At 39.9% G+C, this 27,014-nt stretch overlaps 1 protein-coding gene across 1 annotated transcript in view; it reads left to right on the forward strand.

Moving 5' to 3' along the window:
* TGFB2 (transforming growth factor beta 2) overlaps window positions 1–27,014 on the forward strand; it is a 70,893-nt gene that overhangs the window by 35,234 nt on the left and 8,645 nt on the right. The window contains exons 2-4 of the mRNA XM_026108365.2: window positions 11,369–11,532; window positions 26,388–26,520; window positions 26,639–26,749. Of these exons, the coding sequence (XP_025964150.1) occupies window positions 11,369–11,532; window positions 26,388–26,520; window positions 26,639–26,749 (408 nt within the window). The remainder of the gene's footprint in view (window positions 1–11,368; window positions 11,533–26,387; window positions 26,521–26,638; window positions 26,750–27,014) is intronic.

Below are 27,014 nucleotides of genomic sequence, written 5' to 3' on the forward strand. Positions count from 1 at the left end.
GCCATGAGATTAAGATGTCTTCATTGAGAAGCAAAGATAGTTAGCAGCACGATTTGTATTTACGTTCCTTTTTGGCTTCTCTGCATGAAAGGAGATGTGTAAATAGGGCTTTGAAAAAAGAAGAATTGGGGTCATACCTTTCAGACTTTCTAAAATGCATGGAAGATTTGTATATGCCTGAAAGATGGTCCAGCATGCAAAAATCAGCATTTGCAGCTCTTCAAAATATTCCTGAGTTAGTTTAGGTTACCCCAATTAAACATTGCTCAACAGCTCAAAATTCAGACCCGAAAACAGCTCTTCTGTGATGCATTAGTGTTGTTTGCATTGCCTGGCCCCTGCATTTCAGCTGGAAGGGTGAGAGCAAGCCAAGTGCCTAAAAAGATTTAAGGAAAGCAAAGAGGAGAGTCTGGTGAGTTTTTGTTGTGGAATTTCTCCTCAGCAGATTCATTTCCGAGCAATCTTAAAGGCAGCATCAGAAAGCACACACAGAGCACTGCACATCTGAGAGAGACTTGCAAGTATTTACATGCTGCATGCTAGCTGACCCAGTTTTCCTTTTACTTCGGTTTTTGCAAGTAGGCAAATAGCTGATCTTTCACAGAGAGGAAGATCAGTCAGTTGCTGGTCTGTGCTACATGTTCTGCTTCATCCAGAGAGGTGTAATTTGGAGGGGCAGATTCATAATGTGGGAAGATTTCCATGTTCATTTTAAGAAACAGGAGCCTTCAGCACTAAGGCTGTCACAGTGCCGCTACCAGTGGTTGCTTGGTCTCGTCTGTACTCTCTGTGCTTTGGGCATGAATATAGAGGTCCATTAATCATTTTCCCAGCAATGTAACGTTATGCATTGCTCACACAGCAGATATAACAGTCTAGGGTTAGCAGTGACAAAAGATGGCTTGTGAACACATACTAGAATCAGAGTGGGGAAAAAAAAAGTTTTGGGTTTTGTTTTGGGGGGGAATTTTTTTTTCCTAGAAGAGACCGGACAGTTTCCCTTTTCATTTCAGCCAGAAGTTTCAACAAGTGGAGTCTGGTTTCTGATCATCCTCCAACTTCAGAGGTTTGGATCCAGGCGTTTGATTCAGCGCTCTGTACTTACTTAGTCTGACTGTTCTAAAAGTTAATGCTCGTAGAAATTTATTTTATAGCAGAAGTGATCTTCTGGGAAGTCCTCACTTTCTTAAAGCTACAGAAGAAAAATGCAGTTTCTTAAAGGAATAGAGTCTTATTCAATAGAATGCACTCTTGGGACAGGAGAGTTTCTGAAGGACCAGGATTGTGACTTGTAATTGCCTCACTGCTGCTCTATGGCTGTAAAGTAATAACGACAAAAGTTTTAGAAACCTCCGTGCTAATTTATCCTAACACACATTTGAAGATGTAAACCTAATGTGCACTGTCTCCAGTCCTTATTTTCAGATTTCTTCCTATGCATTCCACAGATATTTCCCTTTTATTCAGGACAGCCTATACAGATGACTGACTTCCTCTTAAGTAAATAGCATGGCTGTGCGTGGAAGGGCTATGCATTGATGTATACGTTTCTTCAGTATTTCTCTTCCAATCCTGAAACACATTGATTCTCTAATCTTTTTTGCAAATGTGCAGTTATGGGGGGGGGGGGGGGGGGGGGAGGGAGGCCAGAGAAAGACTCAAACTGCAATTCTTCAGGCAGATGTACTGCAGTCTGGCTCAGAAAAGGGTTATTCTGTGAGCATCACTTTTTGATTGCATACAGCATCTCTGATCTGTGCAAAGATAATGGCTCAGTCTGGAGACATTTACATATAACAAATCAGAGATGAAAGGGGATTGTGGCTATTGTAGTTGCAGGTGGTGATTTCAGCTGACATTTACACCTCACTTGCTGGCCAGCCTGCCTCCTTCACTATCACTTTCTAGGTGGCAGGATGCAGAAGGTAATGGAGTAGGCAGTAGCTCTTTCTCTGAACTGTTTAGTTGTTGCTGCCTCTGCAGTTACAGCACGTAGCTTTGATGGGGTAATCCTTTTTTAATGGTTCAGCCAGTGTCAGGGGAAGAGAAAAGCAGAGTAGCCGATTCCACTGACATCCAGTGATATACTGCGCTGACAAGTTAGATGAGGGCTGATATACAGAATCAAAGAGAGGGAGAGGAGAGATGCACAGGGGGTTTTTGTAACTTTTCTGCTTTTTTGGTAATTTGCTTTTTCTGTGTAGCCTAGTGGCTTGGCTTCTAATCCTGCAGATATGTTTTTGATTATTTTTTATTATTTTCTACATATGTGACTATTCTCCAGCTCACAGAGACTGACGGAGTATTTTTGCTGTATGTTTTCAGACAAGGTGAGCCAAGGAGCAGACAAGATTTAGGGTCAAAGTTTTCTGTACATCTTAACTGGGACTAAGTTGGGACTAGTTGGCTGGGACTAGTTGGCCAAGAGATCCAGTTCCATTTCAGTGCCAAAACCCACAACTGATTTTCAAAACATCACAAGAACTGTTGGGCTCCTTGAAAATCAGGGCAGAAACATTCACTTGCAACTTCTTATGGAGATCTTTATTAAAAAAAAAAAAAAAAAAAAAAAAAAAAAAAAAGAAGAAGAAGAAGAAAGAAGGAAAAGCTGCCTCAAATCACTGGGTGCAAAACACCTGAAAATCTGGTCTGGTCTTTAAAACCTGGCTCAGTGCACAAAAGGAGTTAATTCATTTGTGTTAGCAGCACATTAGCATCAGTAGCACAATCTAGAAAGAGAACCTGAGTGTTTCTGTGCTAGCATGTACCTGCATTAACTCCTGGTTCCCTTGCAGCAGCATTATATCAGACAGCAATGCCTCTAATATCCTTCACAGGAGGATGATCATATGGACTGTACCGGAGGCTTTTGGCCATGCTTTCAGATAAAGCAGAGTGCTCCTGAAGTATTTCTCTTTGGTATTAAGTTTCATTCTCCTTCACTTTCTGGGTGATGGAATAGCCATGAACGTTTTTCAAGAAGGATTTGTTATGGGAATCTGCCATACTCCAGGCCTCCTGGCTGTCAGTGTTGCACCTCACAGAAGATGGACAAACATATGTGATCTTGGTCCAGCAGGATTTTTTTTCCTATGGTACCAGTAGGAAAAGGAGGAAATAAAAAGAGATGCTGTAGCTGACTGCTGAAAATTAATACTTTGTCTTTCTTGGGTTTTTAGCTGGTGTGGATAGTATTGATTTTTTTAGACTAAATTATTTTTCAGATTGAGACTTCAGAGACTGGTAGCTTCCTGGAAATAGCTGTGAAAGAATGACAGAGAGAGAATGACCAAATGGAAAAGGAATTAAATGGAGGGTTTCTGGCTGACTAGATTCAGTTAAATCAGACAGTTCAGTGATACAAGAAGAATACAGCCCTTTTACAATGGTCTCCAGACCAAATTAAGGAACATCTAATGTCAGTTTCAGCTGCAGCATTTAAATACAATTGAGGTTTAATTTGCAACATGATTTGGTCTAGCCCAGGAAGAACAATTAAAAAAAACCCACAGGTCTAAAATGACTTACATTGTTAGAACCTTAAAACTGCAGTAGTAGCTTTTCTTGTCAGGGTTTTCTTGATACTCACTGTAGGACTCATACAACTCCAGTGTGCTCGTAGAGAAGAAGCGACACAAATTAGGGAGCATGTAACAAGATGCTCTTCTCTTTGTGTCCTCAGAATGACCCTCATAGCGAAGCCAAAGACATAAGCCATTTTGTATCACGAATCCCATGCAGCAGCTTTGCTAGGACAACACCAGTGATTTGAGTTTTATTTTACTGCCTCTCTTTGTGAGAACACAACCTAATCCCTAATTATGATTCTCCAATGGCTAATCACACTGCCTCAATTGCCTTGTTATGCCAGTTGCATTTTGACCCGAAGACCACTGCAGGATATTTTTCACCATTATGGAAATCAAGAATACAAAAGACAATTATATAAGAATGTCAAAAGTCCACCAAACCCCAGAGCAGTAAGAGAAGCTTGATAGATTTAATTACTTCGATAACCGGAAGCCAGACCGCCAGCTTACTGTACGATTGAGGTCAGAGCTTTGGCAAGTCTTCTGTTCCCTCAGGATGGTGAAGGAATGAGAAAGTAGCAGCAGAACCAGAAGCCCTTTGTCAGGTTTTAAGGAGCACATAATACGATCAATCATATCTTCACAAAATTCTGTCTTGGCCTAATTGTTCCTAATTCTCCAATCAGGAGATCATCATTTATTTTTTTTCTTTTTGTTTTTTCCTCCATATTTTCTCATGGAGCTCAGTATGTTTTTAAGGAGGAATAGCAAGTGGTTCAGCAGTGGAGAATATGTCACAAACTCTGGTAATTGTTCTGTTGTAAATCTGTGCCCACCTAGACCTTGATTGCTTTATATTTTATGGGCATATAGAGCTTGACAGAGACAATGTATGCAGAGGAATAAAGTACGTATTTGTACTAAATGAGTACTACCAAGCATTTTTGCTCTGGCAGCCTAGCGTTTGCAGAGAGCTTGTGACATTCATTGAGTCCTCACAACCACTTTATGGCATAATAATTACACACATGGATTCCCTGCTGAATGTCTGGTGCCCAATGTGTCTTCATTAAAAAGAAAAAAAAAGTTAGCTAATATACCAAGAAAACATTTTCGAGATTGGCTTCTGTTAGCATAGCTGGTGAAATAGTCATGTTTAAATAGCTGCAGTAGGAGTCCCGATAGGACAAGAGTTATGTTTCTTTGATTTTCCCCATTGGAATAACCTCATGACTTTAAAATCCGTTTTCTTAGTAAACACATACTGAGGCTTCCCCATTTGACTGCAGTGGCAGGTCTAGCAATCAGTACTAGTGGTCCAGGAGTGGAAGTGGTTTCAATTTTTAGTCTTTAGTTGTTCTGATGTTTAAAAGGATCGTTGCGCAGTTGGGCCCGCAACCTGTTCTCATTCTCAGTTTCGCTGAGGAAATCTTTCTCTTCCTGTATTTATGCCTGTCTGTCTCTTGCTAAGTGTCTGCTATCCACAGCTACTTAATGCAGTAAATACCAAGATTAAAGGCATCAGGGAATATAGAATTGTTCATCATCTATACCACTTTGCCATGGATAGATTATATGTCTGTGAAAGACATCTAGCTACCAGTCTTTTTGTATGAGTTCTTCACTAACAAAAGGTGCAATAACAGAACATATATGCCTTGCATTATGCTCTAGATGCACATATATCCTGTTCTGTGGGAAGAGCTGCTCCAGAGCCATTAAGCCTCAACTGAAAACTGTATTTGCTATGTTCCCAGTAGTTTTATTCTGACTTTCAGCACAATGTCCCTCCTGACCTCAATAGCAAATGATTGCTGACAGATATAGATAATAGTTCATTGGCAGCTTTGAAGGTGAAAACTGGAATATTAAAGCAAATCTAGAATTGGACACAGGGCCAGTGCAGTGTCTCTTATATTGCTTTTGTGCAGTCCAACTCTGAAGACTTGCTGCAAGAGGCTGCAAATGATGTCTGAATAGAGAGCTGCACAAGTATTTCTGTCCAAGAGCACTGATTAGCTAATGGATGTGTTCATAACTTAATGTCACAGCAGGATAGAGTTTCAGAAATAATGAAAAGCTGATGTACAGCTGATTTATCTCTGAGGGCCAGTCTCAGTTCCCAGATATAACCTGTAGGCTTCCATAGTTTGGTTCTCTGTATTTATATATCCACTGTCATTCTAGAGAGCCTGTTTCCAGCATGATTCTGTGGTCACGTCAGGGTCAGGAGGGGTCAGCAGGGTAATTATCCATGAGCTTTAGGAATCCAGATGGGTTAGACAAGTTTCTAATTTCTCAGAGAGACTTTCCATGGAAAAGAGAAGAGGATTTGTGACCCGAGTGTGCCAGACAGAAGGACAGGATCCTGCTGAAAAGATGAGCAGCTTTAGCTTACAAGTTGCCCTTCCTTCCATGCTGTTGAGCATGCTGCTTCACTTATCACATTTTGATGTCATTAAAGGGATGTCTGGCCTGGCTCATGACAAGAACCCATATGTTGATCAGAGAGTAAAATTCAGACAGGAGAAGAAACAATGTCATGTTATGCAAAGGGGCTGCTGCTTGTTAAAAAAAAACGTAGGATTTGCTATCAGTGAGTTGAAATCTAAACAGCCTAAATGGTCCTAATAGTTACAGGGTTTAGGGAAGCTTGCCAGAGCATAGAAAGCATAACAACTGCATTTAATAACAATCAAGCTACTCTTATAAATATTTGCATGTGCTGCTTCAAAGCCCACTACATGGTCATTCATGTACTGCAGTCAGAAAGAAGAGGAGGAAAAAGAAGAGGGAGAGGAAAAAAAGGACACTCCATGTTTTGTAGCTGCTGTAATAAAGAATGGGCAAAACACCAGAAAGAAAAGAAAAAGGAAAAGAAGCCCTCCAAAGTTTAATAAACACAAAAAGAAATAAAAATAAATCTTTGAAGCATTTATTACAAGCCCTTGATGGAAGGATTAGGATGAAGCTCTCAGCCTTTCCAGTGTGGGTGTATGTGTGAAGTCGGCCTGTCTGGCTTCTTCCAACAAGAACAGAAAAGCTGTTTACGTTTCCTAACTAGTGCTGTGCATATAATTAATTTTTTGATTCAATAGGAGAAATGAAAATTCAGGGGGGAAAACTCTAGTTTGGATACAACTGAACTTAGGTCTTTTTTCTTGCCAGAAACAAAGCCCAAATCCTAAAAGCCCTGTGTCAAACAGAATGTTTTGTTTCTTTTGAAATGTCGGTACACTCAGTACTTGTGAGAAGAGCAATGGAAATGAAGGGCTTAGTTCATCAAACGCAAGTGTTGAAGGCAAAAGTGTCACCCTTTTATAGAGTAGATCCCTGACTTGGGGAATATCTCTAGGATGAAACAAACGCCTTCATTTCCCCCTTTCAGTTTAAGGGAACTTGAATCCATCTCTGTCTCCTGCCAGGAGCCATGCCTAGGTGTCTGTATGCTATTTTGGGCAACTGGTCCAGGATGTGGTCAGCCTTTCCTGTTGACACTGTTCCATCCTGTAGAAGTATTAATTGGAGCAATATTGTGGGCAGGTATCACACTGCTGACAGCACTGCTCAGTATTTTGGAGAGGTTCCCTGCATCCCTCCCGCTGGTGCTGCTCTGCTCCGTAGGAACAGGGCCATTTTCTGTCCTAGTTGTTAGCACAGGAGCTTAGAGGGTGCCTGGGTTTCAGCCTTTCCACCAAATTGAACAAAGTCAGTAAGAGGCCCAGAAACCACACTGTCCTTATGCCCTCAGCAAGCATTCACGTGTCACAGTACTTTTTAACCTGGGAATTTGGACTCTCCTGTGTAAAAGAGCTGATGAAGTTTCCACTTGTTCAAGCAAAAAAAGAAGAAAAAAGCTGAGCCTGCGAGGCTCATATCTTGGGTAGGTGTTGAGAGTGCTAAGCTGTTGGACTAAAAGGAGGTGGAAGGGATGCTGCTTTCACCTTCTCCAACTGTTCTGTAGCTGTTGTCTCAACTTTACTGTGGTGATTGTGACTGATTATTACAGCTGGAAGTCTTCAGTGATTTGGGGTTGAATTAATGAATAATTTAAAGACAATAAAGATGAAATCTTTGATTGCATTTAGTATTCCCTCTCTCCAAAGCAAAAGAAAATTATGTTTTCTTAGCTACGGGAAACATATTGGTTTAATTCCACTCATTAGTGATAATCTTTCAAAGAATACTTAAGGAGTCTACTCTGTAACAGCATAACTGTGTTTGCAGGCTAGCTTGGTCAAAGTTAACGTGGCATCCACTGAAATCATTGGGCCAAAATCAGAGGGGAGCCCAGATGTGTCCAACTGTGTCTGAATTGACACAACTGTCAGGTTAAGGTGGAGTCACAAAAAGATATAAATTGCATCATCTGAAATCACTTAAAGGCTAATCCAAAACCTTGTAAACTCAATAGGGTTCTCTGTCTTAACGTTGATTAAGTTTCATGTAAACCCCAATGCTGCAGTCAGCCATTCTTTTACAGAAGAAGGGCTCCAGCCAGTAAAAAGGCATTTTTTTTTAGCTGTCCTTGAATAAATCCTCTTCCTGAACTGACTTCCTGTGGATACTGTTGTGGATGATAGAATAAGTAAACCAGATTTCTCATGTGGGTTTTTGCAGGATGCTTATCTTGTAAAAGAAGGAAAGATTTATAAGGATACTTATCTTGTAGAATAAGAAACTTCTATAAGATAAGAATTCATTCCTTTCAGATTGTTGGTGCCCTACACCTTCCTTCCCATGGAAAGTGCATTTGTGTATACAGTGAACAAATGTTTACATACATGAACACAAAAACATATACACTACAACAGTATTCCTTCTCTGTCTGATTCTATCTTCTTTACATAAGAAAGAGAGAAAAAATATAAACGTGGAGGTGAGGTAGGAAAATCCTTTCAGATACACGTTCACAGATTCCTAATAAACAGGAATCTGTAAATGTATATCTAAATCTAATCCAATCTAATCTAAAATAGAGAAACTGATGATGAACAAGAAAATATCCCTACAAAGACAGAGCAAGAAACCTGTAGAAATAAATCAGAAACTTAATTTAAATCAAACAGGGTTAAATAGGATTTTCTGAATATGAAATACAGTAAAGATGAACAGGGTTTGTGTGTGCCAGGGCAAGTGCTCATTTACTAGTTTGGCTTATCGACAAGGAATGCAATTGTAGGCTGATGCCTCAAATAAATGACAGGGAAGGACAACTTACGACTCATCCTGGAAACATCAATCATATATATACATATTATTACGCCAAATTACATTCTTAGCAGGATTAGGTTTGGCTGAAGAACAAGTAGCAGTCTCAGAGCTTCCTATAGCAGAAAAGTAAATTTAAGAGACTATTTCTCTTTTAAATGAGGATATAACCTCTGAAGTGTATAGCTTTTATAAAAATTTTCAAAGTCTGTCAAAATTAAGATGACCATTAAATAAGGTTAAGCTTTTCTTAGAAGGCCTTCATCGAGTATTTTGAGAGAGACCAACACTAATGTATTACTCAATTGCTCAATTACTTGCTTTAGTAGAACAGTTCTGGTATATTTTTCTTTGAGTTCTCATTATAAGATTGTAGCAAAAAAAATTGTCAATAACCCTGGTAGGCAAGAATACTGATCATGATGCAGTTTACTTTAGAGCACTGCAGGTGTGGAAATTTGAGAACGCTTCTTTATTATTATTAATTAAAGGGGACCATAAGGAAGCGTGGGATTTCCTGTTCATATTTGTACCTCTCACACATTTGACCGTACTGAGAATCTCCTTTGGGAAGTACTCTTTCAGCATTTTTTTAAGCATTTTGATGGCTTGTCTTCCCTCACAGTGCATCTAGAGTTGAGATCTAAATTTGTCCTTTATCATCTGAAGATTTTCTCATATCTAGGCTTCTTTTAGGAGTGTTCACCTCTGATCATTTTCTGTCTTGTGAATATTGTAAAGACAGATTAAATATTTTACTTTATTCTTCTCTTGACTGACTTGCAGTTGGTACTTATTCTGCAGTCAGTCTAAGCCTAGAAAGAATTATTTGAAGAGCTACAACAACCTGCATATTAAATGTGTTACTGAGAGTGGTGCTTCTTTGTATTGTCTGGAGCTGCTACATTGCTTGGAAGCAATGTATCAGCTCAGATAATGTGTTCAGATAATAAAAACAATGAGTCTAGAGACACTGAATATATGCAATACAGTCTTTAAATTGTTAATTTGTATTAGTAATATGCATATGTATTATTAAAGGTTTATTCAAGTTATTTTTTATCATTAACAGCTAGAAATAAAACTAAATATATTGGATTTGTCTTCTCCAATTGCTGTACATAGAAACTACATATTATGTGTATTATATCTGTTAAGAAATATGTATATTCCAAAAGAATATATTTTTATTTATTGCATCAATAGATGAATGGATTAATGTGCTAGATAGCTGCGAAACTGAGGGAAGGTGTTGAGCAGGAGGCCTCACTAGGCTCTCTGACAAAGCCTGGATCTTCTGCAGGGGCTTAATTGCTCACCTCTCTGCTGTAGAGGGTGTCTCCTGGCACTGCACAGCAAGTCCTGAGTTACTGACTACTGGGAAAAATGTAATGTTTTAGAATTGTTGTCTGAAGTCTCTCTGTTGTCGTGGCCCCCAAAAAGCCTGTGAAGTCTGCTTTCTCTGCTGAGAATCTTTGCCTCCTCCCATCATGATAAAATTTCATCTTTCTTCCTTTTCTATGTACATTTCAGTTTTAAAAATGTAAGAGAAGAGGAAACCTTTCCATCAGCTTGAATGGAGATTTTATCAGGCCCTTTGAGTCATTTCGACTCATCCCTGACTTTGGCTCACTGTGCCCCCTCCGCAGTTTGAGGAAACTCTTGCCAAGCAACAGGGTGTGGAGAGTGTCACACATACAGAGCATGTTCAGAGGCACTACACATGGTTTTCTGTTTTGCTTTTGGCCGGAATTAGGTGGAACAGCCTGAGAAAATCATGGAACCCTTTAGGGTAATTGGAATTATGCAAAAGTGCTTTGCTTCTTAACCTCAGTCAGCATTTACAATTGGGAAGGAAGAGGAGACTGTTTTGAAACCTAAACTGATATTTTTAACACGATTATTGAAGACCTGGTTCAATTTTTCCAACTGTTTTTTTCTGCTCTTCCCCCGTGTATAATGAGGGGGGTTATGTTTGTGACTTTTACTGCTTCCAAGCGATCAAAATGAATATAATTTTATTTTTGTCTACTATCTCCTTGTCTTTTTCTTCCTTTTTTTCTTTCTTCTCTCCTATTCATGCCCTGGTTATTATAATCAGAATAAATATTTTATTCCACTAAAATTCTTTTGTCACTAAATAGAGAATAAAATCTGAAGCTGGCTGATTTATACTTTATTTATACTCCAGATTCATGGGGGAAATGGGATTCAGAGAACATACAGAACAAATGATCTGCAATTACATGTCTTCTTAGCAGATCTGATCAACTGTATGCAAGACTGAAAGCATTTGCCAGATACCAACTGTTATGAATTTTTTCCCATTTATTAGCATCCAGGATTTTCCACCAGTACGTTGAAAGAGCGGGGTTAAATGCACACCGTGAAATTCAGTTGGAAATGGTTGTTAATCTCTACTAATATGCTATTCCTATAATCAAACACGTGTTTCTTTCTTTTTTTTTTTTTTTTTTGTTAAATTGTTAAAAATATTAAATTGGCCATTGGAAACTGAATCACGCTACAGATATTTCCCTTGCTGGTTCCTGAGGCTCTCTTGTATTACAGTGTTTGAAAAAACAGTGTATTTTATCATTTTAAAACTTTACGCTGACTTTTTGCAGATGCCATCCCACCAAGCTACTACAGCCTTTACTTCAGAATCGTAAGATTTGATGTCTCAGCGATGGAGAAAAATGCTTCCAACTTGGTGAAGGCAGAGTTTAGAGTCTTTCGATTGCAGAACTCAAAGGCGCGGGTATCAGAACAACGGATAGAACTGTATCAGGTAAAGCTCTGGCTCTTACTCTGCATTATCGTACCGCTGCCTTCTCATCACGTTCGCCAGGCCTAACGCACCTCACATTTACACAGATGTGATGCCTCTGGCTTCAGTGCGGTTACTTCTGGTTTAAATGTTGCTGCATAGGGAAAGGATCAGGCCTCCCAGGCAAAAGGCTTGGCCAAGCTGAAAAACTGATTTGAGGTGTCTCCAGAGAGCAGTCTAGTAAATTACTAAGAATAGTACAATTTTACACTTCCCTATCACTTTTCATTGCAAAATCTCAAAGTGCTTTATATGTGTAAATTCTTTAGTTTTCACAGCACCTCTACGAGGTAAACTAGCATTATACCCATTTAACAGGTAGAGTAAACCACAGGGAAAAGTGACAAAGTCCCATCTTTCAAAAGTAACCTCCCACTTCCTGTGCCTCTTCTAGAAACAACATCTTTCAAAATCATAGGAAGATGAAATATGCAAACTTTTCTAGAAGGTATGCCTCAGGACTCTAAGCTTCAGCATACAGTGATAGAGGAGGCTTATTAAAGTTAACTGTTGATGACTTGCCTTAAGTAAATGACGGAACAAGATATCAAACAGTAATCCTAAAGCATCTCTGTCTCCCAGCACCTGACCTATAATATAGTTTACATAGGAGAAATGAAATTCCTTTTCTGTGGCCTGTGCTCAGGATAAGCCTATTAACTGTTCCTTGCAGAAACGTCATTGTTAATAGAGTTTCAAAGCATAACAATTTCAGGCTGGTTCATTTCTGTACGATGGCCCAGAGGTTGCAGTGAGAGAATGGGAAATTCTGGTACTGAGGAGAGAGAAAGAAAATGACCGTGTGACTCTTTTACTCCTGAAGGTTGTTGAGGTTTATCTGTATTCTTTTTGTTTTAAAACTGCGTTGCGCACTTCAGCTAACAACATTAGATGATTTATAAACTTGGTAAGATAGCATTATCACCAAAGAAGCAAATTCAGTCCTGTATAGGAACCATCACAACCACCCAGAGCAGCCTCTGTATGTTAACAAGCTTTAGTAGAGGTTCTCCTAGCTAGACAATGTATCATGTAGCACAAATTAAACTCCACGAAAGTCAATTGTACAGAATCTGTACACTTGTTTGTGCAAATCTTTTCTAGAATGTATTTCATCTAGAGCTTAGTTCATCTTGCTGAGAAAAACAACAACAAAAAGGGTGTTTAACTTACAACAGTTTTATACTGAGCAAACCTTATGGTTGTTTCAGCAACCTGGGACTTGTTCTGCTGAAGACTCTGCTAGGTAAGATGCCATTTTTTAAAACAAAGTGTACTGAACTCCGCTTTGGCTATGTTTTTCCCATTTCTGTTAGCTGTGCCTGAGCACTGCCTTGAATTTGCAGCACCATAGGGTCCAGTTCAGATCCCATGGGTTCAAATTTGAGTTAGTCTTCTCCCACACTTTGCATATTCACATTTTCCTGCCTGGTCTGCTCAAGCGCAAATCATATTTCTAGATACCAGAGACAGGGGAATTCATGTGCTAGCTAAAGTGACTGTGTAAGCCAACCTGAGAGACCAACAGCAGGAAAAGATGCACTGGACTGTTTAAACGTAGCAGAAGCGTGATTCCCAACTGAACGTGGTCAGCAGGTGGTCACTGAATGCTTGACCTTAAGACTGCAACCTGGCTGTGTTTGTTCCTGAGAACAGGCTGGGAGAAAAGTTAACTAAACAACATGTCATTTGTTAAAAGATAAAACTAACAGGAATCTCTGATGAACGTTGCTGATATTCTCAATCTATTACAGTGATCACAGGGAGTTACACTACAAGTCCCCATGACATTGCCCCACCAGTCTGTAAAAGCAATTGTTTGTTCTGACTTGACCTCACTGTTCAGACATCCTAGAGGAGACAAGGGTATCTTTGGACTTCCCGTTGTTCTGCTTTTGAGAGTTGTTAATCAGCTACCTGAAAGGAGTATAGCTGAGAGTGCCTGAGCTCAGCTCATTGCATTACCACATTTGAAGAACATGGGACACAAAGGGTTCAGCAGAGGTAGGGAAGAAAGGGCCTTTGCTTGGCTGAGAATTTGCCTTGTGATGAGAAACAGCTGGAGCTTATTTGAGAGAGCATGACTCCAGCAAGCCTATGCCCATGGAAATGACTGACATCTGCATCCAGGGCTGGTATGTTAGTCCTTTATATAGCTGGTGAGTAAAGCAATTTCTTTTCTGGACTGGGTGAGGGATAGTGTGTGATGTGTTAGATGAGTAGTGAGTGCAGGTTATTGTAGAATTAAATATTTCCTATATCAAATAACAGGCAAGCCAGAGGTAGCTATCAGATGTTAGGTGTGTTATTTTGCTCCTTTGTCCGTAGAGGGGCAAGCTGTCTCTGGAGCATTTCTCTTGCAGAGCACCTATCAAAATGATAGAGCTGCCTCTTAGTGCTTCTCTCTGCTTTACTTCTTATAAGTTCCAGATACTCGGTATCCTTCATCTTTCTGCTGTTTTTTTTTCTTCAGTCATATTTACCACTTCTTGTAGTCCTATATGCAGTGCTCTGCAAAAGCTTGTATCCCGGTATTCATTTATCTCTGTGATGGCTGATCTGAACTGCATGGGTTCCTTACTAGCAGCTCTCACTGTAGGAGAATCGCAGTCTATAAATACTGCTAAATCTGATTTCCATCACAACACTTGAGATTAGCATGCAGTGAGTGTTTCACAGGAGAAGGAAAAGCAGGGAGAAGTTGGAGAGAAGGGTGTAGAAATCAGAATATGACTTTTAGAGAGTAGAAAGAATCTAAGGCAGCTGAAGGTAGAGAAAGGTAGGTCAAAGCATTGATGCCTTAGTGATGCAGGAGGAACTTCAGAACAGTTCAGTGATAGGAGTGTCTAGCACTGGAGAAAAGAACAAATATGTGAGAAGAGGAGAATGAAGAAGATGCTCATCTCAGTAGAAGTGAGAGAGGCAAGTACATTCTCTAACGGTTAAAGAATTTCTCAGGCTTCTGTGCTTCCAATATTAAAAGCTATGCATGGACAGAGCCTCACAGAGGAGACTGCTAGTACAGTTGGCGTGTGCACCTAATGTCCATGCATAAACACTGCTTCCCGTCTTCTTGTGAGATGCGTGCTGGTGGGGCTTGCCAGTGCTATGTCCAGAAGGAGCAATGTGATTTTTTTTTTTCTTGCATAATCAACACTTAATTACTAGCTTTTTTTTCTCTCACTAAGTTCAGGGTTGCTTAGTGTTTTGTTTTGTTGAGATCTGCTTGATGAGGGATTTCAGAATTTCTCTCATACTTGTTTCAGGGAATGATTGTTCCTATGTCCCCTCTTCTTTCTCTGTCAAGCAGAAAGAGGGGCAGAAATTATCTAGGGAGAGTAAGATCTCACCTGTTGTGATTTCCTGGGAAAGCAGCCCACCTGAACACATGCGAATCTCTTAATTGCTCTCCTGGAGCTCTCTGATTCTGTCCAGTGGCAAATTAATACTGTTATGCACCAGTGGTACAGAAAAGACAATAGTACTCTGAAGCACTGTTTTAGGAATGGCTAGAGAAGCAAACAAACAATACACATATTTCTCTTCCTGTTTTTTTTGGGGTGTGTGTGGTGCCCTGACCTTACAGACCTGGCTCTTAAATTGCAGGAGGAAAAAAGAAAAAGAAGAAAAAGACTGCACCTTTTTGTCTAGGCTTCCCCAGGGCTAACAGTTGCCTCTTTTTTCCAAACCACATCAGAAAAGGACTTTTTGTTTTCCTACAGCCTTGTTTGCACCGACTCCAGTAAGGCAATCTGGGGCTATTTGGCATGATGAGCCCATGCCATGCCCCTGTGGCTCCTCCTGGAGCAGGAACAGCAGGACCGTGTTCCCACCTGTCTCTGCTGTTAGCTCTCCATGATGTCAAATGAGGCCCCTGACAGCATTGTACAACATGCTTTACTCCAGTGTCATGTCTCGAATAGTCCACTGAAGCCAGTGGGTGACTGGTAATCCCAGAGAGTGGAAACGGTTTCCTTTAATATCTGTTTTCACCAAGAATACTACCCTTGGTATTTAAGGATTAGTCTGCCAACATCTGTGTGTTCCTGTGCAAATGGGAAGCACAGTGCACATATTAAGCGGTCATATGATGGAATATAATAAAAGAAAACTGACAGAAGTAGGAATTGTTTCTTTTATAAGATAGATACAAAAGCTGCTGTCTTTTCTTGGCTATGGTAAATGAAGCCACAGAGAATTACATTTATTAAGGGCACTCTCCTTTCTGCTGTTCCTTTTCTGTGAAAGTGAGGGTTAATATGTTCATCATGGTTGCTGAACATCAGCACTTTGGAGAGTGGGAAGCTGGAAGGAAGGAAAGCGGCAGAAGCTCAGATGCAGAGCTCTTTTGTGCTTCTCTTCCCATCCTTCCATTTAAGTGTGTCCGTTTGATGCGCTTTTTAACGTACGTAAAGTCTTCAGAAAATATTAAGAGGATAAAGTACTTTGGGGGAAGGGAGGAGGAATAATATTAAATAAACAAGTTTTAGCATCCTCCAGTGGCCCTTGCTATGTTTTTAAAGATTTATGCCAAATGCAGGCTTTATTGGAATTTGATCAGATAAAGCTCAGTTGTTATGGGAATGTCTTTGTTCATCAGTTTTCTTGCCTGCTTTGAAGACTTCATCACATCTTTCTTTTATTAAAGTGCTTCTGTATTTATGAATAAAGCCCCTGCACCCTTTGGAAAAAAGCTTGTCTTTTATGAATAAGCATTCCAAAAAATAAATAGGCATCACCGCAAAGCTGGACAAGTCAAAACACTGGGAGGGTGAAAAACAGTTGTTCATCAAGTGTTGTCGTATTGTTTTTAAGGTAGTTTTATTATGTACAGACTGTCAAATAATAACAAGTAATAATTGCTTCCTATGGAAACAGTGCCATGTTTTGGTAGCACATCATAAAGCATTGTGAAAAATGCGGCTGAAATGCTGTTTTTCATTGTCATTGTCTGAGGCTGCTGCATGTGTGGGTACCTGATAGACTGTGGAGCAGAGGAATATACTGCATGAAATATTAGAGGAAGAGAGAGCTGAGTCAGAGTAAACGTACAGCACCAGGTTAAAGCCCAAGGGGGACAACAGATTACAGTGAAGATTTTGAAGAAAGCGGGAGCAGAACTTTGGTCCTTCTGTGTCAGGAGAGCCTGGTCCCCACCAAGTGCTCCTGCAGTGTTCAGTCAGGGCTGAAGAATAAGAGCCGCCTATGCTCCAGCCACCATTAACCCCAGTTTTTTTAAGGGCTTCTTTCTTCACTTGGAGGTAAAAGAAAGAAGATGCTATGGAACATATTACCCCATTATGAGTCAGATTTAAATTTAAACCACAGTCAGTCTTTCAAATACCTTACTTCCAATTCAGACAGTGTTTTGTCTTGTTATTCAGTTAGGGAATATGTTTAGAGTGAGCTACTATAAATTTGGGCCAAATCTCAGTAGTGCAAATCTGAGGCAATTTACACTAACTACAGTAGAGCTACTCCAGATTGATCCCAGTATAATCAAGAGCAGAGGGGCCTTGTTCTCTCTCTCTCTCTTTTTTTTTTTTTTTTTTTTTTTTTTTTTTTTTGCCAAAAAGTACTGTCTCTCATGCAATGGAACAAAATATCAGGAAGCAGGATTTGTGGCTCTGCACTGGTGCAGGATATCTGTATTACAGATATCACCTGGGGCATTTGATTTTAATTGACTGCCGTCTCTGTGACCCACATATAAAGTAATATGTTTGGATCTCACAATTTCTGTATTGCTGTCCTGAAACCAGACTCTTGTAATCTGAAAGGTTGCAAGGTTACATTACTTGGCAAATGTGCAGTGCTCTTTGAAGTGCCAAATGCAGCATGAAGTGTGGGCCTAATAACTTGCTGCTCTACCAACCTCTTCTTCCCTCCTGCCCCTGAAACCCCCCGAGCAACTACTCGGGCCCAGAGGATCAGAGGAAGTTAATTTGCAGTATATTTCAGTCAAATTGCTTTCTCTTTGTTCCAGAATCCTTTTTTTTGTTCCAGATACTGTATCTCCTACAAAAATTCAGTACATTTGAGACCATGCATAGAGTACCTTTGGCAAATGATCTACGAGCGTGGGTTAAGGGAGGTATTTAACACCGGCGTCATATTCATTGTGACTCGAGAGCTTATCAGCGATGCAGCCACCTCCTGCCAGGAACAGAGCAGTTATTGAAGATGACTTGAAGAAGTATATAATATCCCATTAGCTACTGGCATAAGCCAGTGCATCCTCCCAGCTATGCACTACTGTGCGCAGAAATCTAGGGCACTGAGCTGATAGGTTTATTGCCGCTTGCGGTAGGTACACGTTATGGGGAGCATAGCAATGTGGGACGTAGGTCAGAAGCAGGCCTCTGGCTCGCCGGGTCAAGCTCCTGCCGTTAAAGCTGCAGACTGTCAGAGAAACCAGGGTGTGCTGAGAGAGGCACAAGTTTCACCCAAACTCGGCAGCATAGTAGCTGTCACGCTGAAGAATATTAGGTTGGCTTTCTAGCTCTGTGCTAGGAAGCCCTTAAGTGATGAGGAGGTAGCTCAGATCCCTTGAGGTCCACGGAAAGTAAGGTGTTCAGGAGGAGTGGGTAGCGTTGTCCTCAGGGCGAGCTAGCCAACAGAAATGGCTGGAAGAAAGGAAGAAGATTAAGTCTTAGGCCAAAAGAGGGAAAACCATGCTATAGAGCCTTTTCAAACTTGACAAGCAGGTGACAGGCCCTCAGCAAAAAGACTCCAAAAAATGCTCTCAGTGTCACTCAGCCAGCAGTGATGAGACAACAAAATGACTCTGGACCTCCTGCTTTGCTTCCCTTTCTCAGTACTGAGCCTATGAGGAAAAGCTGTGGAAGAGAGGTGTAGGAAAAGAACATGAGCTCCTGGCCAACAAAGCTTCACATGGTAGATAGTGAAATACGGCTGTCAGGGACAGGACCAAGGAAGAGGCAGGGGTTGTGGGACCTGCACTTAGAGGGGAGATGAGCACAGGAGTACCCTGCAGGACTCGGGGGATTTGGCTAGGAGACAGGAGAACCCACTCTGTTGTTGTTGACTTTGGCTCCTTTTTGTTGATATTTTAATAAAACATAATGTGCCTCTGGCAAGTTAGAGCTAAGTACTAGATAAATTCACAGGATTTTTTTGTTTTGCTTCATTTTGCATAAAATCTTTCTTTGGAGCTATCTTAAAAATCTCTTAAATGGCAGGAAATTGCACTCAGTATTTCAAAATCTTCCAAGAGAAGGACCCCAGACCCTCCATTCTTGTTTATTGCTTATGCAATGCAGAGTCTTCCTGCCAGGTTAAGCATAAATCAGACTGAACAGCCTCAGGGCTGCATCCCCAACTTATACTGCACATGTATCTTCAGTGGCAGGAGGAAGGCTTTGCTTGGGGAACAAATGGGGAGGAAATCCCTTCTCATGGTACATTCTCTTCCCTGAGGCTCCTCTCGTCACCACAGGGTGATGCAACAAGGCAGTCGCAGTGATTCCCTAAAATATCTGATGTCCCCTCCCTTTTTGACCTGCTTTAGCCATTCATCTGTTTACCCTCTTCACACTTCACCTTCTTTCACCTTAAAGTGAGTAGCAGCCAGCACAGTGAGGGAATCTTGCTGCAGCTGTAGCCCATCCAGATATAGAAAGGATTGGATTATGCGTGCAATATGTTCTTTTTATTTGCAAGTTTGCATGAAGAACGTGTCTGGCAAGTTCTGAGCAGATGGATCAGAGAGCTATAGCTTTTTTTAAAACTTTGGCAAGTACTCCATACCTTTGTATTTTGGCCGGCACTCTGCATCTCATATACTAGTCTCTAAAGATTCTGCCCTCAGTTTGGGCCTGATTCAGAGACCTTTGCAAGTAATGGAAAGACTTCCATTGATAAACAGGAGGGCTATAAACCCCTTTTGACTCCATAGCACTGAAAGCAGAATCTGCCTTATCTTTTGCAAAACAGTTACAAAAAGAGTTTGAAAATTCACACAGAGAATGTGGAGGTTTTACACTTTACAACATATATTTTAACATACACTGAATAAGAAATTGGAGAGAAGAGATTGTAGTGGTTTGCAATAGAATTAAGGGTTTGCTTACCCTGTGTCCAGGACAACATCCAAGGCCTTGAACAAGAGAGTGAGGAAGGATTGAGGACTAACATGGAGGTTGTTTTCTAACTTTAAACTTCAGTTCTCAGTGACTTCATCCAGTCCTTTCTATCTGAAGAGGCCTTTGAAATTAGGAATCAGGCAGCAAATAGTGCATACAAATTTTGAAGCCACAAGAGGCTGCATGTGCAAATCTTAGGAATCTAGTTATATTGCACAGGGTTATGTTTTAGTCCCTTGCAGTACTCTGTTAATTCCAAAGAGGTTATCCTAAATGGCTGTTTTCAGCCATGATGCTGTGTATAGCTGAACTTATCTCTGCTCCAATGTTAACCAGCACATAACTTACCCCTGGATCTTGTTTTCTGGAGTTATTTACTTTGAGATCACAAGTACATGTCAGGTTATTTCCATTATCATAAAAGGCCCTTGAAGTTCCAGTGGAAACCACGGATAATGACTGATAAGTAAGAGAAAGATTAGTGAGTCCGCCAAGATGTTGTAATACAAGAACATCACAGAAGTCTGAAATAATAGAGAGGGGAAGGAAGGAAGTTATCAGGGAGCCAACAGCATCTGGAGGGAGGAGATCAGACAGTTCAGAATAAATGGAGAGAAAAAACAGATTAATAGGAGGCTTTTACAAGATAATACCATATTTACTTTTATTCGGTGATGGCTAGAAACCACACTGTCTGATTGCAGTTACCATCCAGAGTTCCAGGTCAACATGGAAGACAAGAGAGGTATTTTTAGGTGGCTAGATGATCTTATTATTATGTTTTGCAAATTCATCAGCTTGTTTTAAAGAAAGCGTATGTTGCCAAAAATATGTCCTACCACTTGATGACCATTATTCTCAAACCTAGTTATAAAATGCCCTTGTTGCTAAAGTATAGCCTTTGATGTGTGCCTTCAGTTTTCTTGGCTTCAGCAGGTGTATGTCATTGACACATCAGCCTGTTTATCATCACAGCCAAACCACAGTCAATTTTTTGTTTATTTGCTTTCTGGGAGGTGATGAATTTATTAGCCAAAACTATTGCTCTGTAAGTTATGTTTAATTGTAATTTTCCTGCTCTTTGGCATCTTATTGTGGTATCTATAGGAAAATAAGAGTATTTACTGGTCAGGCCATCAAGCCTGAAATAAACTAAGCCAGTTGCTCTTCTGGAGCTCTAGTTATCTGAAAGAACCAGTGTGTCTTTCTGTGGAGCTCTTTCCTGTGATGTGTGTAATGAGACACAAAGACAGGCCGTTCTGGAGGCTGCTTTCAGTAGTTAGTGTTTAGAATACATACACTAATGTTTTCGTTCAGCTATCCCCTACTTTAGCTGCCTACATATATATGAGAAAGGAAGTAGACAAACATTTGAGCAAAATATTTATCTGTTTCCGTTAACAGAGTCTTGGATCTTGGAGTTTTTTCTTCTGTTCTTGTTTTTGTTTTTTAACTGCTACAGTTCCACTGACATGAAATCCTGGTACTCTGATTTTTAGCAGCCTCTGATTTGCCTCATTTTTTTAAAGATGACATGTTTCTACTGTTTTTTTCAAACAGTTTTGTTTGTTATTATGATTTATATAGCACTCTCAGTGTACTTTACAGTTCATAAGATACGCACTAAGACAATCACTGTCCTTATTTTTATACTTGGAGCTGACCTATAGTGATAGTTATATTTGTTATACAAGTTATACTTGGGAGTATTAGCATGCATGCACATAAATAATTTTATCCTCCAATATTTTTATCAATACTTCACCTTTTTGATACTTAAGTTAAAAAGATATATCAGTTAAGACACTCAAATTAAAAAGATATATCAGTTAAGACACTCTCATTGAGCTGACAAATACACAGAGCAGGTGGCAGAAGTATTTTAGAGATCAGCTTTTTCGGGGAACTCATTTGTTATTCTTCTGCACCCAGTTTGAGATGAAACTAAACCATTTCACTACTAATTGCAGAGATCATGGTGATTCAGGATATGCTTGCAAGGTAGTATCGGGGTCGAGTCTCCTCATAACGGACAGGGAGGAACACAGATAAATCACTGCCAGCACAGCAGAGAATCTCCCCTTTAAAAACCAGGATTGGGCAGAATGCCTTTATAGAAATAAAGAGCAGAAGATTTCAACAGGATTAATAAAATACCAGAAATCTGGTAGGCTTGATAAAGGTGGCGTGTAAATGTTCTCATCGCTGAGAACACCAAGGAGGCTTCCTAAATATATGAAGATGTACAAGCAAGAGCAATTCTTTGTTTGCATCTGTCTGTGCTGCTTCCTCAGCCCTTTCCAACAATTACCTGCTTTATTCATTTAGGTAAATCACACTATGTATGTGTTTGTGTTTCCTTATAGTGCTGACGGTATCTTTATGTAATATCTAGACATCCTTCGTGGGTATTTTAAAGGTTTTTTTGTGTGTTTTTAAGAAAAGTCAGAACAGAAAAAATGATGGGAGAAGGGTTAGCAGTGCCCATAGAAAATGATATTTAGAAGGCAAGGCTCAAATATAGAAGATACTGTGATGAGAAGTGTTTAAAAAGATTTTTGGCTAAGAGTTTGCTTTCATGAGGAAGGGAGGAATCTCATACGAAAAGAGGCCAGACAAAAAAAAGTTTAAAACTTAAAGCAATGCTACTGAAGGAAAATTCCTGTGCACCCTGGGCCAGAAGTATGCTGGATAACCTTTTCTTAACACTTCCACGTATTCAGCTAATCCCCGCATGATGTGATCATATGCATATATATTCCCTGTGTAATCCTTTTTTAAAAATGGCAGCAATGCATTATCCCTCTGTTGAAAGCAGGACCAAACAAACAGATTTACCTACAAGAACATCCCGTATTTAAAAGTTGCAGACATTTTGCACAATCTAAATTTAGAATATTTTGGTCTTGAGCTTTTGCTCATGCATGTGTAAAGGTGTACAAGCTCACACCTGCATGTATGCACTTTTTGTACATTGTCAGCTACTTATGCATGCAGATGTTCAAATGTGCTGCTTGTGAGTGAGGGGGATGAGGCTGTGTGTGCAGAATTTCTGTCTCCTACTCATGCAAGTGATTGAATCTGGCATTTCTACGTGCAGGTGGTGATGCACCAAAGGCAAAAAAAAAGACTAGCAATTCAGGTTGTGATTCAAAGAGATATCAAACTCTTTATGCCTTTTTAAGAGGGAGTGTTTAGACAAGATGCCAGAAGACAATGGTAGAGGTTTAAAGTGGAACTTTAACTCACAGTCTCTTTTACATGCAGATTTAAAGTCTTCTCTCCTGTGTTCTTTTTTCTTCTCGTCTTCTGTTAATACTTTTAGTGCACTGAAAATGTGAATTAGATTTTACAGATAAACTCTTTTGGACAAAGGCCTTCACTTTTTAATCTTTCATTTAACTCCTGCAAATACAAGTAATACAATAGTATTTTAGGCTGATACAGCATTAAAATTGAAATCTGATAGTGGGGTTTGATGTGATTATGGTGGACTAAGCACAAAGGCAAGGTGATGTTTATAGGTAAAGCAATGTTTATAGGTAAAGGTCTTCTAAGACCAGTCAGAGTGGTTGGAAGAAGTAGACAAACTTTCAAGCACAGAAGCTGCAAGGCATACAAAAGGCTGTTCTTTTTTGCAACAAAACTAAGTTGATCTAGCAGGAAGAATGTGTCAGAAGTACTGAAAAGAAGTTTTCCAAAGGGAACGGGCTTCAGTGTGTACTGGAAGAAAAGGATGTTACTGAGGTGGAAGGTATGACCAGAGATGAAGTGCAAAGCAATGGACCAAAGAGGGAGGACAGCAGAGAAAACCTGGAGTGCTTATGACATAATAATTTGTGGAACACTCAGTTGAAGAACACGTTGTATTTGTGGATACAGGTCAGAAATTTTTACAGCTACACCACTTTATTTATCACCATGTAGAATGCAGAGACTGAAGCAGATTTGCTAATCTCACGGTGTGGCTGTACTCACACTTAGTAGCTTTTTACCTAAGAACTACTAGTGCCTGCTAAACCCATGACGCTGATCATGGAAATTACTTATGCTGTACTCAGCTTGTGACCCTTTTGCTCATTCCTGCTGGCATAACTTTCTTCCAGAACATGCTGCATAAACAACTTGGAGAGAAGCCTCCCTTTCAGCTATCTATCAGTATGGATCATATAGTATAGCATTCACAGCTCTTTTAATCCACACTGATGTCATCCCTGTTCTGAAACCCACAAATGCTTTTCTTATCATTTGATTCATAGGTCAGGATGGATTTTCCCTCTACCTTTGAATATGTGTAGTGATCATCTCTTGTACTTTCATAAATGCCTTTCATGACAGGTACATACTGACAGTCCTTGACTTTGTCTTTTCATGGGAGTGGGATTGGGATAAAGATACTCTCTTTTGGATTCCAAGGTGCAACTGAGTCTTCATAATGTATTGAAGATCAATTACAGTTAACAGTAGGTTACTCTCAACATATTACTTATTTTTAGGTCCTTATATCACTGCCAAACCTGCTGTGAGGTATGCAGTTTCTGGAGTCTTTGGAAAGATATGACTGTGCAGAAAGGAAGGGGAGAACCAAATTCTTGCCTTCTTTTTTTCCCTCCTCAAACATATCTCTGCAGAATGACAGCTGTGTTACATTCTCAGAAACACTTGAGTAAAGACCAAAGGGAAGGCAAAGTTATATTTGTGCTTCTCTGGGACTTTCCCAGCAGTGATTACTGATTCTCTTATCCCTCTGGCACTGCTGAGCAATGAGAGCCTCCTTGTGCTGTCAGACTCTCTATAAACAGTTGTTCAAACACTTTGTTTGAAGGTTGCCTCATAAAAAGGGGCCCCAATGTTAAATGTTCGAATGCCCTCAATTTCTACCTAAGGGCCTGATAATTTTCTGGATTTGGACCAACATCTTCCCATGTCTTTCCACTTCCCTAGTCCTACTGTAAATGCCTTGGTCAGAAGGAAGAGCTATAGCTTATTGCACTGCTGTTCCTCTCATAAGACAAATATTATCATAGGACCTGCACTGTTGGCATTTGAGAGGTCTAGTGCTCCAATGAAATAAAAAGGGAAACTCTGTTGGGCATATAGAGTCTGCTCGTTTCAGTGTTGCTTCTTTTTCATTTTGAAAAACATAATTTTATCATGATGACATAATTTCACACCTCTTTTGAAATATTTTTCTTTACATATTTTATGCAGTTTCACCATTGTTTTCTACCAACACAGTTTACTAGATGTCAGGTAGGTCCAGGTTGAGAAAATAAGGGGAAACAATGAGAAATGTCTGCCAGTTATTCATTTAGAGATAGACTTGGGTGGTTAAATAAAGGAAGAACCCAAAACAACATACGAAGTCACATGGCTGACATGCCAAAAGTTACAAAGTGGTGTTATCATATGTTCTTGATTAGAATTGACTTAACGTTGCATTGCAGTCTGGCTCCTTGCATCACAGAACTATCAACATAGTAATAACCAGGAAACTAGAAACCTGTTAGCAGCCAACAGCCCAATTGTTTTCTTTCAAAAGTTAGAGAAAATAATAGCAGTCTATACTTGTGTGTGGGAAAGTGCTTGCTCAATTGTTTAGACATAAGGAAGATTTGACATTCTAGGCACATGCTCCTGTGTCTTGAAAGCGAAGACTTTTTTTCTAAAGGTAGTTTTGTTGCATGCTCTATAGCTAGCTTTGATAAACCTTGTGACACAAATACCGACAGTTGAGATCAAAATCTGGACAGAAGCAGCAACATCTGTTGCACAAATCCTTGTGTGGCGAAGTTTCACACCTCACAGAATTTCTGCATGCCCCCAGATTAGCTGTATGAACCATACTTTTTTTCTGTTTAATGTGTGACCAGTAACTGAAATCAAAGGGAAAACTGGAAGCACTGATAAGGCAATAGTGCACAGATTAGTTATGGGTGAGCAATATATATCGTCAGTGTACAGAATATAATATACAGGTTCCATTTTAGCATCTGGTATGCTCTAGCCAGTGTAAGTATTATTGAAGATGGTAAAATAACTTCTCTTTTGATGTCATAGTTTATTGTGGTTCGTTGTCCACCTGTGTTGTGAGACAAGAGTTCTGTGCCATCTTTCATATCGTGTTATTTTTCTTAGCAAGGAATATGCAAGTGTTTTACTTGACAGCATAAGCCGATTTCTGTAGGGTGTTTTCAAATCGCCTTCCTCTTCCCACACCCTTTGAGAAAATTCTTTATAAAGCAAAGAGATAATATGGGAATACATTTCTTCATTTTTGAGGGTCAAACATCTTTAGTTGTGGGATGCCCTGCAGCAGTGACAGGGCAGAATGATGCCATGGCTGTACCCCTGCACTTAGAAGTGTGGAACAACTGGTGATGGGTAGAGACAATTTGCGGCACAAATCTCAAGAGAAATGAGACATCAAAGACCTTATTAGACAGTCACCTTTACTAAGTAGTATAGTGATTTAGTCCCTGTTCTTGTTGCTGTTGAAGTAGGTAGTAAAGATTTTGTCAAAACCATGTACTAAGAAACACACTGTTATTTTTCAGTACTGAAATGGACTGACAACATGCCCGAATATTCATCTGCTATGTAGGGGTTTGAGCTGTGATTGTTTCTGCTGCTGTTTTAACTGGCTGTCTATTTTGATAAAAACCTGCTAAATTTTAACATGTAGGCAGTCATATTTGTTATTTCTTGCAGGTTCTAAAATCCAAAGAATTATCATCACCAGGACAGCGCTACATTGACAGCAAAGTAGTTAAAACAAGAGCTGAAGGAGAATGGTTATCTTTTGATGTCACTGAGGCTGTACACGAATGGCTTCATCACAGAGGTGACGACAAGTGCTCTTTCCCCTCACTCCTGACCCAACTCCTCCTCCATTAATTCAGCACTATTTCAGGTTCACTCCACATGTAAAAATCAATTCTACTTACTTTCGTGTTTTGCAGACAGGAACCTTGGATTTAAGATAAGTTTACATTGTCCATGCTGCACCTTCGTGCCTTCCAATAATTATATCATCCCAAATAAAAGTGAGGAGCTTGAAGCAAGATTTGCAGGTAATGAAAGAAAAAAAATTCTTAAAATGTTATGATACTTGCTAACTCTGGAGAGAAACAAAGAGCTCTTACTGTCTCTTCAAAATAGAATTCAGCTTATTGAGAGCTTACTCATTTGAGAATCTTGATTCCCAACTGGTAGGAAATGGTATTGAAGGCACTAGCGTAAAACTATCAGCTGAACTATTCTAAAAGCAAAGGGTACGAGTGAGCTGTTTCATTCCATGCCTTCAGCCTTGATGTCCTTAAGTGTTCATGTTACAGT

Source organism: Dromaius novaehollandiae, chromosome 3, assembly GCF_036370855.1.
Source record: "Dromaius novaehollandiae isolate bDroNov1 chromosome 3, bDroNov1.hap1, whole genome shotgun sequence".
Classification (NCBI taxonomy): Eukaryota; Metazoa; Chordata; class Aves; order Casuariiformes; family Dromaiidae; genus Dromaius; species Dromaius novaehollandiae.